The sequence below is a fragment of the Oryzias melastigma genome, linkage group LG15 (genome assembly GCF_002922805.2).
Source record: "Oryzias melastigma strain HK-1 linkage group LG15, ASM292280v2, whole genome shotgun sequence".
Lineage (NCBI taxonomy): Eukaryota > Metazoa > Chordata > Actinopteri > Beloniformes > Adrianichthyidae > Oryzias > Oryzias melastigma.
The window spans coordinates 21,287,816-21,301,576 of NC_050526.1; the positions used below are offsets into that span (position 1 = coordinate 21,287,816).

At 37.3% G+C, this 13,761-nt stretch overlaps 3 protein-coding genes across 9 annotated transcripts in view; 2 read left to right on the forward strand and 1 right to left on the reverse strand.

The window, feature by feature from the left end:
* The window catches only part of LOC112161506 (myoferlin), a 25,073-nt gene extending 21,543 nt beyond the window's left edge, over positions 1–3,530 (reverse strand). Inside the window, exons 1-9 of one of the 3 annotated variants that reach the window (XM_036215623.1) lie at positions 3,460–3,530; positions 3,225–3,325; positions 2,966–3,108; positions 2,259–2,314; positions 2,068–2,159; positions 1,424–1,532; positions 764–839; positions 520–683; positions 149–277 (exon numbers count right to left, since the gene is read on the reverse strand). In XM_036215623.1, coding sequence (XP_036071516.1) covers positions 149–277; positions 520–683; positions 764–839; positions 1,424–1,532; positions 2,068–2,159; positions 2,259–2,314; positions 2,966–3,053 — 714 coding nt within the window. In that variant the 5' untranslated portion in view covers positions 3,054–3,108; positions 3,225–3,325; positions 3,460–3,530. Of the gene's footprint in view, positions 1–148; positions 278–519; positions 684–763; positions 840–1,423; positions 1,533–2,067; positions 2,160–2,258; positions 2,315–2,965; positions 3,109–3,224; positions 3,373–3,459 lie in introns of those variants that run through there. The other 2 variants (XM_024296670.2, XM_036215624.1) reach the window with 2 other exon arrangements.
* LOC112161595 (leucine-rich glioma-inactivated protein 1) overlaps positions 1–13,761 on the forward strand; it is a 23,500-nt gene that overhangs the window by 4,376 nt on the left and 5,363 nt on the right. The window contains exons 2-3 of the mRNA XM_024296840.2: positions 10,767–11,095; positions 11,214–11,285. Coding sequence (XP_024152608.1) covers positions 10,908–11,095; positions 11,214–11,285 — 260 coding nt within the window. The 5' untranslated portion in view covers positions 10,767–10,907. The remainder of the gene's footprint in view (positions 1–10,766; positions 11,096–11,213; positions 11,286–13,761) is intronic.
* On the forward strand, positions 3,587–7,415 carry LOC112161508 (centrosomal protein of 55 kDa). 5 transcript variants are annotated; one of them, XM_024296678.2, is made up of 10 exons: positions 3,587–3,726; positions 4,088–4,249; positions 4,340–4,543; positions 5,062–5,133; positions 5,286–5,436; positions 5,658–5,781; positions 5,851–6,019; positions 6,095–6,169; positions 6,256–6,378; positions 7,165–7,415. In XM_024296678.2, the coding sequence occupies exons 2-10, from the start codon at positions 4,097–4,099 to the stop codon at positions 7,342–7,344; spliced, it is 1,251 nt and encodes a 416-aa protein (XP_024152446.1). In that variant the 5' UTR covers positions 3,587–3,726; positions 4,088–4,096; the 3' UTR covers positions 7,345–7,415. The 5 variants fall into 5 exon arrangements, with proteins under 5 accessions (XP_024152446.1, XP_024152448.1, XP_024152449.1 ...); XM_024296680.2 differs by having other exon boundaries at positions 6,256–6,372; XM_024296681.2 differs by having other exon boundaries at positions 5,857–6,019.

Genomic DNA, 13,761 nt, shown 5'->3' on the forward strand with positions numbered 1-13,761 from the left:
TTTTAACTGTGACTTAAAAAAACTTCCATACTGAAGTGGCAGACTGTAATGATGAACCCATTCTACAAATGTTTGTCTTATTTACAAGTGTATTATAAAGGCTTGAGTTTATCAACAGTTCTAGTTGTGAACAGACGTATTGATTCACCTCATCAAAAAAGGGGTTGCTTCCTCCTCTGATATTTGTTCTGTGAGTCTGTCCATCAAAACGTATTCTTACTACTGGGTTAATGTTTATGCAAGGCAGATGTCGACCCTCGATTACTCGAACACGAATCTGGACAAACACAAAAAAGGGGAAGGAAAAACAGCTGAACATTGACAGAGAAAATACACAATAACTAATAATAAATATGTTTCTATAAATAAAAAAGCTCTTATGAACAATTCTTTAATGGTAATGCGCTCTACAATCTTTGGCCAACTTGAATTGTGTCAGTTGTGCAGCTAACCAGCCAAATTCCTTCCTAAATGGACATAAGTGGTAATTCAGGAAAAGTAATCAAACTCAAACAATACCTGGAAGTCCTGGGGCTCACTGGCAGGAGGTTTGTTCCTCTTTCGGTTGAGCCAAAGTGGCCTTTTACTGGAGAGGGGAAGAAGGCTTGGTGAAGTGGGGACTGTTGGACTTCCACCCTGAGATCCGTAGACCCCATCGTCGTCTTCACCGTTCTCCATCTGCTCTGTAAATAAAATATGTATTTTTAATTTACAAAAACCTAAACTTGACCCAAATTGAAAAACGACAGAAACGTCTTCCTACCACCATCAGACATGTTGTCTGTTTGATCATCAGTGCTGGAGGGTTTCTCATACCCAATAAGCAGAGAAATTGTTGCCTGGAAAATCATGAAAAATGAATTTGTAAAATTGATGAAGTAGTTTGGATTTTTTTTTTGCTCATAATTCAAAGTAATATGCAATTCTTCTCTGTTTTATGATTTTTTTGTCCTCAAGATCTCCACGTTTTGGAAGGGGGCCCTGCTCTAACGAGAGTTTGAATTTTGGGTTATAAAAATCATGACACAAAAACATAAATTAAAATGCAACCGATTTTAAGTTAATTTAAAATGATTTTAAAGCCAATATATCATTTTTAACATTGTTTAGTATATTCCAAAAATGCATTTTTATTTGAAAATGACTATTTAAAATGCAACTGAATTTATTTTTCATCATTTTCGTTTTTTAAAAGTCAGATTGCATTGTTTATTTTTTTAAATATTGAAATATAAATTGCAAAATGCATTTTCAAATTGCAAGCCTAAACTGCATTTTAACTGTTTAAATTGTGTGATCAAATTGCAAATTAAATTGTCAATTGAGAATCTCATGTTACTTTGAATTAAAAGTGAAAACTGTGCAGTAGAATTAACTAAGTTAAATAGTCTTGAAATTGTCTTCAGTCTGCAAATGGATTTACCCCAATTGTCTGTAGTTTCTCATTAATTAAAGGCGTATTTTTGAATGGGAGGGACGCCACATTTCCACTGGACAAGTCTCCCAATAGGATTTTGGTGGAGCCAATAAACCTGCAATGACACCAAAAAGTTCTCATCAGCAGAGTCCTTGCAGACACACGTTAATAACGCCTTGGTCCAAATATATTAAGGTAAATACTTTTTTTAAAAGATTATTTGTGATAGTTTTGTTCTGAAATGAACACATTTTGGCCTCCGTCCTGCAGCAGCTGTGCTAGTTTCCTTGGATGCATTTTCTCTTTTTAAAGCAAGTCTTGACATGATTGTAATAAACAGTGCAGGACAAGTTTCATCCCGTTACACTGCTTTGTGGAATGGAAAGAAAATCTGTAATTACTCCTTGTTTTCTTTAAATAACTGCAATAGACTTTTTCACATTTAAAAAGAACACTTCTAAAATCAAAAGTGAACTAATAAGTTCTGGTTTATGTATCCCACAGAGATTTAACCAACAATAAATAAATAAATCACCTTTTTTTGTTGTTTTTACAAAACACAAGTCAGAGAGAAACACAAAAACAATATATATATATATATATATATATATATATATATATATAGTTATAATGAATTTGGGTGCACCTACTTGTGTTTTCCAATAGTTTCATAGTCTTTCACAACCACATCAATAAATGAAGATGCATCCAGAGGAGAGCCGTTCAGATCAAATTCAAGGACCTGGAGGTTTAAGAAACGGGTCATCTCAAAAGCCATCAAGATAACTAATTCAAAAAAATGAATTTCCCAGTGAATTACACATCGCAAATCCTCACTCACCTCATTCCAAACCGGATTCAGCTCACTGTTGATTGTTTTGGTCTTTTTCTTTTCCCCTGTAAAGGCAGACACATGCATAAATCACTATAATGTTCATATTTGTGAAATAAATAATAAGACCTCTAGAAGTAAACATACTTTAAATTACAAACTAAGTCCAGATGATCCTTTCAGAAATATTTTATTGGTTTTGAAAGAATATTATACTTTTTGAACCTTTGTAAGTTTATGATAATGTATCACTATTTTTGAATATTGAAAATCACAAAACACTGTTGTAAATTAATAGACAATATTTACTTTACTTTGAAGACAAAACCAAATTCCAAGATGCTGAAACATTTAAGGCAACAACTGAAAATTCTGCTGTTTTTAAGAGTCATTTAGACAAAAAAAAGTATAATCTCTGTTGCTGTTTTCGAGGGTGAATTATAAATAACCATTTGGTAAAGTGACATATTTGTCTAACCAAAATTAAGCCACTAAAATCGAGTTTTATTGTAGAAGCTTTTTACTCTCAAATTCTTCTCCTGTGAAACTTATACTTATAAAATTGTACTTTTTACTTTGTGAATTGCTGCCAAAACATAAACTTACCCAAAAAGTTTCAGTGGAAAACTATAGATATTAAATGAAAAGTCATACTGGCAGTAAATAAAACGATACCTAAAAAAGAAAATAAAGGTACAAAATGATGAACGTCTTACCTCTAAACACAACCGTAGTTATAGGATCTGGGTTTCCTAGTTTCTTTTTGGGAATCCCATTTGCAGACTGTACTACAACCTGCAACATATTGCTATAAAATCCCAACTTCAGTCATTGAATCCTCTCGGCCGGGTCCAAACACCTCAAAGCAGAACAGAAATGTGAAGAGGAAGAGTGTTTAAGACAGCCTTATCTGTGAATCATTCCACCTGATGACAGAGATCCAGAGCTCACGGTCTAACTGCGCTTAATTTGTACCTTTTCCTTCTGCTTCATCCTCATGATCCAGATGTGTTTTGACAGCATAGAAACAGGTCATCTCGGTCAAAGCTTGTTTTTGGCGCCCTCAAGTGGACAAACTGGTTTTAGCACCAAAGAAAATTATATTAAAACTTTATAATTTTGTTGTAAACACACATTTTGTTTTACATTTTTAGGTTAAAATTTAAAAATTCATAATTTTAAAAATAAAAAAAAATGTAATAAACTTAACTTTTATAAATTGATTTCGCGCGTCATTTACTTTGTCAATAAAGACAAGCTAACCGCTAGCTAGCTAACTATCTGTTTCTGGATAATAAAGTAGCATTTAGCTCCAAGGCAACCGGGTTTTTGGTGAAAAGCACTAGCTTTATTTATTGATTTTTTGTTTTAAAAGTGGATTCTTGACCGCAAACATCCCTGGTTGGCAACAATATCTTATTTCTGAATTATTTTCAAGAAAAAAAAGGCCCGGATAAAAAGAAAAAAGCTTTAGAAGGTAAGATAAATAACAATTAAATGGTTACGTTGAAGCTTTAAATCACAGATAAATAAATAATGTTATTAAAAGTGTAAAATTGTGTGAAAGGTTGTCTTAACAATCACAAAACTCTGTTTTTTTATTATGTTTGAATCAAATAGACGTTTATTATCATTATTATTAATATCTTTATTATTTTATTATCTGTTGTTTTTAATAGAGCTATGGTAACAATCTCCCCTTTGTGGAATCTTTTTTTTTAATATATATATATATATTCTAAACTGTCTTTGTTATTATCTGAAAAGAAATGCGTGCATTTATTTAGGATCAAACCAGTTTATTTTTTATATTTGAGATCTCCACGCTCTTTTCTCAGTTGACCAAGATGGCAGCTTCTAAATACAGGCGTTCACTGAAAAAACAGTTGAACTGTGAGCTTCACGCAACCATGCGAGTCTTGAGGAAGGAGAACGTCGTCCTGAAGAAGACTCTGGCTGAGCTGTCACTTCATCATGCAGAGTTCAACAGACTTGTGGAGGTACTCAGAGTTTTAACATGTATTATTACACTGGAGTCACCAAATCTGTTGAAAATCTGTTGAAAATATCTTCTTCTGTGTGTTTTCTAGCAGAGACTTCTGTCTCTTGAGGCCATGACGCTTGAGAATCATCGGCAGGTCGTTACAAGAGAAGAGAATTTGACGGCTGATGTGAACACGATGAGAGACGGCATCACATTGAGTTGCAGCAAAGAGAATGAAGAGATCAAGAAGAACCTTGAGACCATCTTAGATAGGGGTCAAGATCTTGAGCACAAAGCTTCAAGGAAGCAGGTAGAGATCTTATGAGAGTTGAGAGTTTTTGCAAACTCAACTTCATTTAAATATAAATTGATGGTTTGCTTAATCCTTTTTGCACTTTACATTGTGGCTTGTTGGAAGTTTGTCTCCAAAAACATAAACCTGACCCGTTTTACTGCTCACTTTTCATTTTTGCAACATGTTAGAACGTCACAAGTTTGTGTTTTTATCTTCTTTGGGTTAATTTTACCATAAAATAGCAGCAGATGCAATAAATCACAGCCCAAACAGCAGGAAGCCACAGGAATTATAACACATATTTGTCATGTTTGTGAATTTAGTCTGCCCCCATGTGGTTGTTTTTGTCATTGCAAGTGAAAGTACATTTTGAAGACAAAAACATTTCAAGTACTCATTAAATCAAGATAAATATATATTTTTTTGCGGTGTTAAAACTCAAATGTTTTGTTTCAAAATTTCCAAACTTTATGTAGCAACAACTTATGCAGAAATGTGTACCTTTAATTGCATTTTAATGTTTTGTATTTAAGGACCATGCAGCAGATGAAGAGGCTTCCACGACCTATAAAGCTGGGTCAGACCTTGAAAAACAACTTAAAGATGTGAGTGTTTGGAATCCGTTATTAAATGTATGTGTTTCTTCTTTCCATTCTGTCACGACTTGCTGAGTGACTTTGCTTCCCAGCCGTTCCTTTGGCTCAGGCCTCTCAGTCTTTGTCTATGTGCTTCTCATTCTTTGATCAAATCCCCTCAGGCATTGGAAAAGAACAAGCAATGGCTGGATTATGACCAGCAGAGAGAGGCCTATGTGAAGGCGATTCTGGCCAAAATGTTATGGCTGGAGAAGCATCTGAATGAAGCCAATCAGGCCCGCTTGCAGCAGCACAATGAGGAGCATTCAAATGGTGAGTCAAAGCAACAATGAGCAGTGGACATTCACCACAGGGGCAACAAGCGGTCGCAAAGAGGTTTTTTAAGATGTCAAGATCTCACCATAGAGCTTTCCTCTGTTGGAGAAAGAGTCCATATTTAGCATTTTTGGAGATTCTCCTCAAATGTAGAAAGTTGTGATGATGTGAATCTTTTAATTTACTTTAACTTCCATCGTCTCCTTCCTTTGTGGCAGCAGGAAAATTAACCCAAATGCAAGAACATTTTGAGAGAGTTCTGCAAAGAGTCACTGAAGACCTTAAAACGTGTCAGGATCAGGTTGAAATGACCCATCAGAACCTGCTTATCGCTCAAAGCTGGTACGTCTGCTAAAAAAAAAAAAAAAAAGCTTAGTTAGTCAAAAAAAGTCAATAAAAGACGATGTGCAGGTGCAGCGAGAAGGAGCGGGAGCTGCAGGAGATCATGCATCAGCTGCACGTCGAAAGAGCCAGTCCAAACAGCTGTCACGAGGAAAAACAACCGCCGACAGAAGAAACTGAAGATCTGCAAGTGCTGCTGAGAACCGAGCGACGAAAGTCAGCAAACTTTGAGTTGCAGGTAGATTTCATTCACTGTTTTGAATGAAACAAAGAAACAATATTGAAGTAAAGGTGGAAAAATCTCTCTCGTTAGGCAAATCTGTTTCAGAGGTTCATGCTAAATCGCCACCATGAAGACCAGAAGATGATTGCAGACCTGATGAGACAGGTACTAAAACCCTCACTTTCACTTCATTGAATAGAAAAACTTGTGTATTTTGACAGCTTCTTTTATTATTTTTATTCAAATCCCAGATTAAGATTGCTTCACAAGATCTTGAGGATGAGAAACACGACTGCTCATATTTGAGAAAACAGATGGTCAGACTTCTGAAGATTTTGCCAAAAGCTAGACGCCATGGGACTGAGGAGATAAAGGTCAGCAGAAATACAGTCTGAGATAAGACTCAGCTAAAGAAGTGGAGCTTCCTTCTAAGCATCCAAAGTGATCTAAAACTGGTTTAAGCTTAAAGACCCACTCCGATTATCTTTTCATCTATATTCAAAGCTTCCCTAGTAGTCTTTTAATTATGATTATGTCATTTTTAATCCAAATTTTAAAAAAAAGTTTTGTTTTCTGCGCATATTTTTGACTCAGATACTCAGAAATGCAATTTTGAGCTTAATTTTCTGTGAATATGTGGAAAAAAATAGCCCAATGATATGTTAAAAACACAAAAAAAAACTATTTTCATCAGAGTGGGTCTTTAATATAGCCAAAAACTTTCATTCTAACAACAGCAGGTGGGACTTAACATATGTTTGTGGTGTGTGCAGGTCTTCATTCATTCATATTTAGCAAAAACAGTAGATGGATGACTTTGGGCTTAAAAAAAAAGATGAATAATCATTCAAATGTAGCGATTAGTTGATAGAAGAGCTGCCTTTCCATTGTTAGATTAAAGGTGATCCTTTAAAAAACAAAGTATGCTCATTTAAGCCGACCTGTCAATTTATTTTTTGTGTCAATCATATATTTATTTAATGCATTCAAGGTGAAATAGTCCTAATTTTTGTTGAGTAATTAGGAAAATATTTTATTTTACAAATACAACACGAAATAAAAACCTGAACTATTGCAGTTTTAATGTTTTATTTTAAAAAAGGGTCAAGCTTCTACAGCGAGAAGCCTAATAGCAACTTTTCAACCATTTCTTTTGTCAGGATCCCAGCTTGTGTGAAGACGTGCAGCCACCTTCCCACTCGTCCACAGACAGCCTGCCATCGTCTGCCCACAGCGATGCGCTAAATGAAAGCTTCCTGGAGTGTCCCAGCTGCCAGGCTAAGTACGCAGCCAGTCAGCACCAAGAACTCCTGAACCATTTGGAAATGTGTCTGGAGTGAGGCGAACCTGGAGCCCGTTCCTGGTCTCGGGGTTGTTGATGTTCAACAGGTTAATAAAATGTAGAGTTGAGGAGTTTGTGTTTTGTTGAAGAAAAGGACAGTTTATTGTGAAATGTTTTAGAGAAATTTAATTTTTTTGATAGGAAAATTTAAACTATTTCTCTTTGAGGGTTAATGTCCACAAACATGTTCCTTAATCCAAACAGAAGCATTAAGTGTCTGTTGTTTCAGCAAAGGAAGTCATGCTAATTTGTTAACTTCAGTTAAAACTGCCTACAATAAACATTAAAGTACTAAGGAAATGTTTGGTTTATTAATAAAAAAGGTTAAAATTGTCTTTTGTTTACCATGTTAGCACATTAATATCTTTAGTTGTTTTTTTACAATCTTGTATTTGATGTTTGTTGCAAATGAATTTGCCTTTTTTTAAATAAAACTAACTGAAATTTGCACAAATACTTGCTTACTTTAGTACTTGGGCTAATCTGAAGGTCACGTGAAGTTTGGATCTCTGCAGAAACTGACTGTTCAGAAAGTCGCCAACTTTTTTACACTTTTTTTACCCAATCCGTCAGTTTACATGACCTACCACTTGGTGGCGGACTTCCTGTTGTTCCCAAACTCTTCCATTTTGTTATGATAGCGACGTTAGAGATTATTTCCTGAACTGTCTTAGATGATGTAAACTTCCCTAAAGCTCCCTGCCAACCCTGTTTACATAAAATAAAAAGTGAGGTAATCCAATTTAAAAGGATAATTAACAACTAAAACAGGTTGGAATCGTTTCCAGCTGTTCTGAATGAACTCAAACTGGAAGTAATTCACATGAAAGGCATTTCTGTTGCACTTCAGTGAAGCTAGTTTCATATTTCAAAATCAGGAAAAAAATAGTGGGTTGTAAAAGAATTGCAACCATCAAAATGGAATGTACCAATAAAAAAGAGGCAGAGAACTTGCACAACTCTGCTCACACATGGATGAAAACAAGTAAGCCCTATAAGATTAAAAAAAAATGGAGGAAATGGATCAACAGGTTATTATCAACCACCTGCACTCAAGGTTTTCTTAAAAACATTACATTTAAGATAAATTTAAAAAAAAAGCATCCTAGTGATGTCAGAGTTCAAAATACAAGTCATGCATCACTCTCACATTCAAATTCCTAAAAGAAAGGGAGACACTGCCCCCACTGTAAGCATTACTGGACACTGTTGTACGCTGGTGATGAATGGTGACATTTATGAAGTGTGGAGACGATCCATCATCGAGAAACGCAACAAGAACGTCTAGTGTTCTCCATGTGGTTTCTCAGAAACTTCTGAAATAAATACATTTATTCCCTTCTGTTACTTTCCCCTCAGAAGTGACAGAAAAAGCTTTTATCCTTCACAAAAACACAGAAACAAGAGATGTGATTCCCTCTAAACCAGAGGTGTCAAACTCAATCGCACAAGGAGCCAAAATCAAAAACACACCTTGTGATAAACAGGATAAACATTTACAGAAAACTCATAAACTAGATTTTTGAACGTTTAAGACTGTAACTTTTTAAGATAATTATTATCTAGATATATGGAACCTGCAATAATGCTAGTGTGAATGCTGTAAGCTGAATTTGGTCGCTGAGGATGCTAATGCAGATAGTTGAAGATGATGAAATTGATAGCTAAAAATGCTGAAGCTAGTAGCCGAAAACCCTGAAGCTAATAGCTGAAAACGCTGAAGCTGATTGCCAGCTAAAATATTAGCTAAATGCCGAATTAGCCTTAAAAATGGAGAGAAAAAAACTTAGGTTAGCAAAACACTGAAACTAAAATTCAAAACTTTAAAAACATAACTTTTTAACATAATTATGAACTAGATATAAAGCATTACCTTCAATAATGCTAGTGTGAATGCTGTAAGCTGAATTTGGTCGCTGAGGATGCTATGCTGATAGTTGAAGATGATGAAATTGATAGCTAAAAATGCTGAAGCTAGTAGCCGAAAACCCTGAAGCTAGTAGCCGAAAACCCTGAAGCTAATAGCTGAAAACGCTGAAGCTGATTGCCAGCTAAAATATTAGCTAAATGCCAAATTAGCCTAAAAAACTAAAAAGAAAACTATTTAGGCTAGCAAAACACTAAAACTAAAATTTTAAAACTTTAAAAACATACTTTTTAAACATATTTATGAACTAGATATAAAACCTTACCTGCAATAATGCTAATGTAAATGCTGTAATCTGAATTTCCCCTCTAAAGATGCTAGTGCTGATAACTGAAGATTCTGAAATTGATAGCTAAAAATGCAGAAGCTGATAGCTGAAAACGCTGAAGCTGATAACCAGCTAAAAATATTAGCTATGCCAAATTAGCCTAAAAAAAGTTGTTTAGCCAAAACTTAGCTAATCTTCAAAAAAGCCTAAAAAACTGAAAAAAAGCCTAAATTAGCCGAAACAGCTAGCATGTAAATAGTAGCCTAACTTCAAAATACCTTTAAAAAACTGAAAAAAGGGCCTATAAAATCTTAGTAAATGCCAAAATAGTCCAAAAAGCTATATCAGAATGCCAATTTTTAAAACTTTAAATCTGTAAATCTTTTAACACAAATATGAATAATAAAAAGGAAGGAATATCCAGAATAAATCAACTTAAACCTTAAATAACTTAATATTTTATTCTCCATAAAAATATATTATGTCAAAATTATACAAGTTAGAAATAAGCTCAAGACAACATCGGGCAATTAATAACAATAAAATAAAATGAGAGGGTCAGAAATAATCACCCGGTGACACTTGTGTGCTAAATTGACTAATTTAGGTTATTGTAGTAAATTGTTAATAAAGAAGGCTGCATGGACCTTATAGTACCAGATGGAATCAAATGAAGCTCATTCCTGACATGACAGATCCGAATTGTGAGGTTGCTGTTTTAAAGCAGAGGAACAGATGTCTAGATGACAGGGGGGCTTCCCCACATCCCTCCATCAGAGTCTGCATCCTGCTGTCGCCATGGAAACCGAGTCAAACATGGAAACACGGGCTCCAGATTATGCGTAACGAGAGCGTGATGCGGTTCTATTCTCGCTTTCATGTGAGATCTCCACGCCTTTCACGCACCGACGGCGCGCGTGCGTTTGCGCACAGGAAGGGACCCGCAATCCGCCGCCTCATGTCAGCCCCGCGTTTCCTCCAGCTGATTCACCAAACATTGCAAAATCCCCGCATCCAGAGGGGCGGAATCCTCCTGGAGACTGACACGGAGCGTGTGCTGAAACCATAGGCGTGGTTTTGATTTTTTATTATTTTTTTTAGATGGAGATGCTCCGTCTGCTCCCGCTGGGATCCCCACCTGCCCGCACACCGTCGCTGTTCCACTGCCAGCTGGCATCCTCGGACACCACCGCAGACATCTGACTTGTTTTCCTCGTCGTCATAGATCACACAGACCGGGGTGTGATCACCCGGAGACACAGCGCGTCGCTCGGCCTCCAGGAAGCAGCAGCAGCAGCAGCAGCCGCAGCAGCGCAGCGGAGACCCCGGTTCATGAGCAGGGCTGCTCGAGGCGCAGGTCGCGAGGATGGGGATTGCAGCCAAACGATCGCAGTGGCTCGGCGTACTTGTGGCGGCGTCGGTGTTAGTCTTAGTGGACAGCAAGAGAGCCAGGCAGCCCCGCTGTCCCCTATCGTGCACATGTACCAAAGATAACGCGCTGTGCGAGGGCGCAGGATCGATCCCGCGCAGCTTCCCTCCCGATGTCATGTCACTGTAAGTCACATTCTGTCGTTGTTTTCCAGGTGTGGAGCAGCTCCATCAGTTTGGATCATCTCTGCATGGAATTCTGCATTAAAGTGTGTATTTTGTTTTTCTTGTATGTGGTCCTCAGATCCTTCGTCAAGTCGGAATTCTCTGAAATCCCAAAGGAGAGCTTCATCCACACGCCTGGCCTGCATCTTCTGTGAGGAATCTCTTTGGATCTTTTTGTTCTGTCTGTGCATGCACATCTCCAGATAAACTGATCAACCACATCCAAGACAATTTCTGCACTGATGTTCCAGAAACCATTACAATAATTGGTCTAGAATCACTTTCTGAGGTTTATCTTTTCCATTCATCATTTTTTTTCACAATTTGGCCCAAATCAGAACATGTGTGATGCCAAGTTATCCTTTCTAGAATTTGTATCCCTGCAATAATTTGTCTCCTGCTTGAATTCATGTTGCCTGCATGATTTTCCTGCTAAAATGTGTGTCTATATGAATAAGAAGGTAGTCATAACTGCCAGACTTTGTGTCCTCTGCAAGAAATTGTGTAACCTGCTATAGAGTTTGTGTCCCCTGCTAAAATTTGAATCACCTGGAGTAGGTCTGCCTGTTCCTGGTCCTCGAGAGCTACCATCGTGCCTGTTTTCTAGGTCTCCAAGCCCTGCCAGCTGCTGATAAGCTCAGGCAGATGTCTTCACATTCTGATTGAATGAACACACCTTGTCCAGGTAATCAGCAGCAATGCAAGGAGAGCTGGAAAACAGGTAGGGTGGTGGCTCTCAAGGACTAGAAATGGGCACCCCGTGTTAGACTTTGTGTCCATGTTAGACTTAATGCCCTATGCTAGACTTTGTGATCCTGCAAGACTTCATGTCCTATGTCAGACTTTGTTTCCCCTGCTAGAATTAGAATTACCTGCTAGACTTTGTGTCCCTTATTAGACTTTGAATCCTAGGCTATAGACTTTGTGTCCCTGCTAGACTTTCTGTCCTATGTCAGACTTTGCGTCCTATATAAGACTTTAAGTCCCTGCTAGACTTTGTGTCCTATATTAGACTTTGAGTCATATGCTAGACTTTGTGTCCTACATTAGACTTTGAGTCATATGCTAGACTTTGCGTCCTATATTAGACTTTGAGTCCTATGCAAGACTTAGTGTCCCTGCTTTATTTTTGTGTCCCTTGCTAGAATTTGAATCACCTGCTAGACTTTTTTCCCTTTACTAGACTTTGTGTCCTATGCTAGACTTCGTGTCCTATGCTAGACTTTTTTCCCTTTGCTAGACTTTGTGTCCTATATTAGACTTTGAGTCCTGTGCTAGACTTCATGTCCTATGCTAGACTTCGTGTCCTATATTAGACTTTGAGTCCTATGCAAGACTTTGTGTCCTATGCTAGACTTTGCGTCCTATATTAGACTTTGAGTCCTAAGCTAGACTTTGTGTCCTATATTAGACTTTGAGTCCTAAGCTAGACTTTGTGTCCTATATTAGACTTTGAGTCCTATGCTAGACTTTCTGTCCTATATTAGACTTTGAGTCCTAAGCTAGACTTTGTGTCCTAAATTAGACTTTGAGTCCTATATTAGACTTTGTGTCCTATATTAGACTTTGAGTCCTATATTAGACTTTGTGTCCTATATTAGACTTTGAGTCCTATGCTAGACTTTGTGTCCTATATTAGACTTTGCGTCCTATAAGACTTAGTGTCCCTGCTAGATTTTTGTGTCTCCTGTTAGACTTTGTGTTCTATGCTAGACTTTTTTCCCTTTGTTAGACTTTGTGTCCTATACCAGACTTTGTGTCCTCTTCTAGAATTTGTACCCCCTGCTAGAAATCGTGTCTCCTGCTAAACTTTGCATCCCATAATAGACTTTGTATCCCCTGCTAGACTTTGTGTACTCTTCTAGAATTTGTATCACCTACTAGAATTTGTGTCCCTGCTAGAATTGATATTGACTGGTAGAAACCGTGTTCTCTGCTAACATTTTTTATCACCTGCTAGAATTTGTATCCCTATGTCTCACAAACGGACTGACAGCTGGTTCCACGTGCAGCAAGTTTATTACTTCAGGCAGGAAGACATGATCCAAGCACAGTTAAAAGTTCACAGGCAGAAGTCAAAAACAAGCATGGGAGCATCAAAGAAGATACTAGAGGGGAGGTGACGGTCAGGGCAGGCAGCAGGAAATCAGAGGAGAAGAAGGCTCAGGTAAACAGAATGTCAGGTCCAGATAGAACTGCTCAGTAATGCAGACATAGTGGTACAAACAATACTTCGCTGTGAGTGAGGCTCTGTGCAGTGCTTAAGTATCATGTGGGTGATTGTCAATGAGTGTCAGCTGAGCAGCATCTGGGGAGTGTGCGCAGGGGTTGTTGGGAGATGTAGTGCAGTCAGTACTGTGACCAGAAGGGGAGACAGTGTTGACACTATATAAAAGAGAAGACTTTACCTTGTTCAAATATTTTGACAAAAATATGAATTATCTTTTGGCAAATACTTCCACAAAAATATCATCATCATATTGTGATTCTTATCCTAAATGAGCCAAACAAAGCAACTTATTTTGTCACTGATTGCTATCGTTGTTTAACATTGAAGACATGAAAAGATCCCCAACCATTGTAAAAATGAATGATAAACCCTCAACAGCCCCAAAATAATGATCATC

Excerpts from the sequence above, each read along its gene's own strand:
- LOC112161508 (XM_024296678.2), top strand. The coding sequence starts at position 4,097 with ATGGCAGCTTCTAAATACAGGCGTTCACTGAAAAAACAGTTGAACTGT. Across the intron at positions 4,544-5,061 it reads ACAAAGCTTCAAGGAAGCAG|GACCATGCAGCAGATGAAGA; the intron begins GTAGAGATCTTA and ends TTTGTATTTAAG. Across the intron at positions 5,134-5,285 it reads TTGAAAAACAACTTAAAGAT|GCATTGGAAAAGAACAAGCA; the intron begins GTGAGTGTTTGG and ends AAATCCCCTCAG.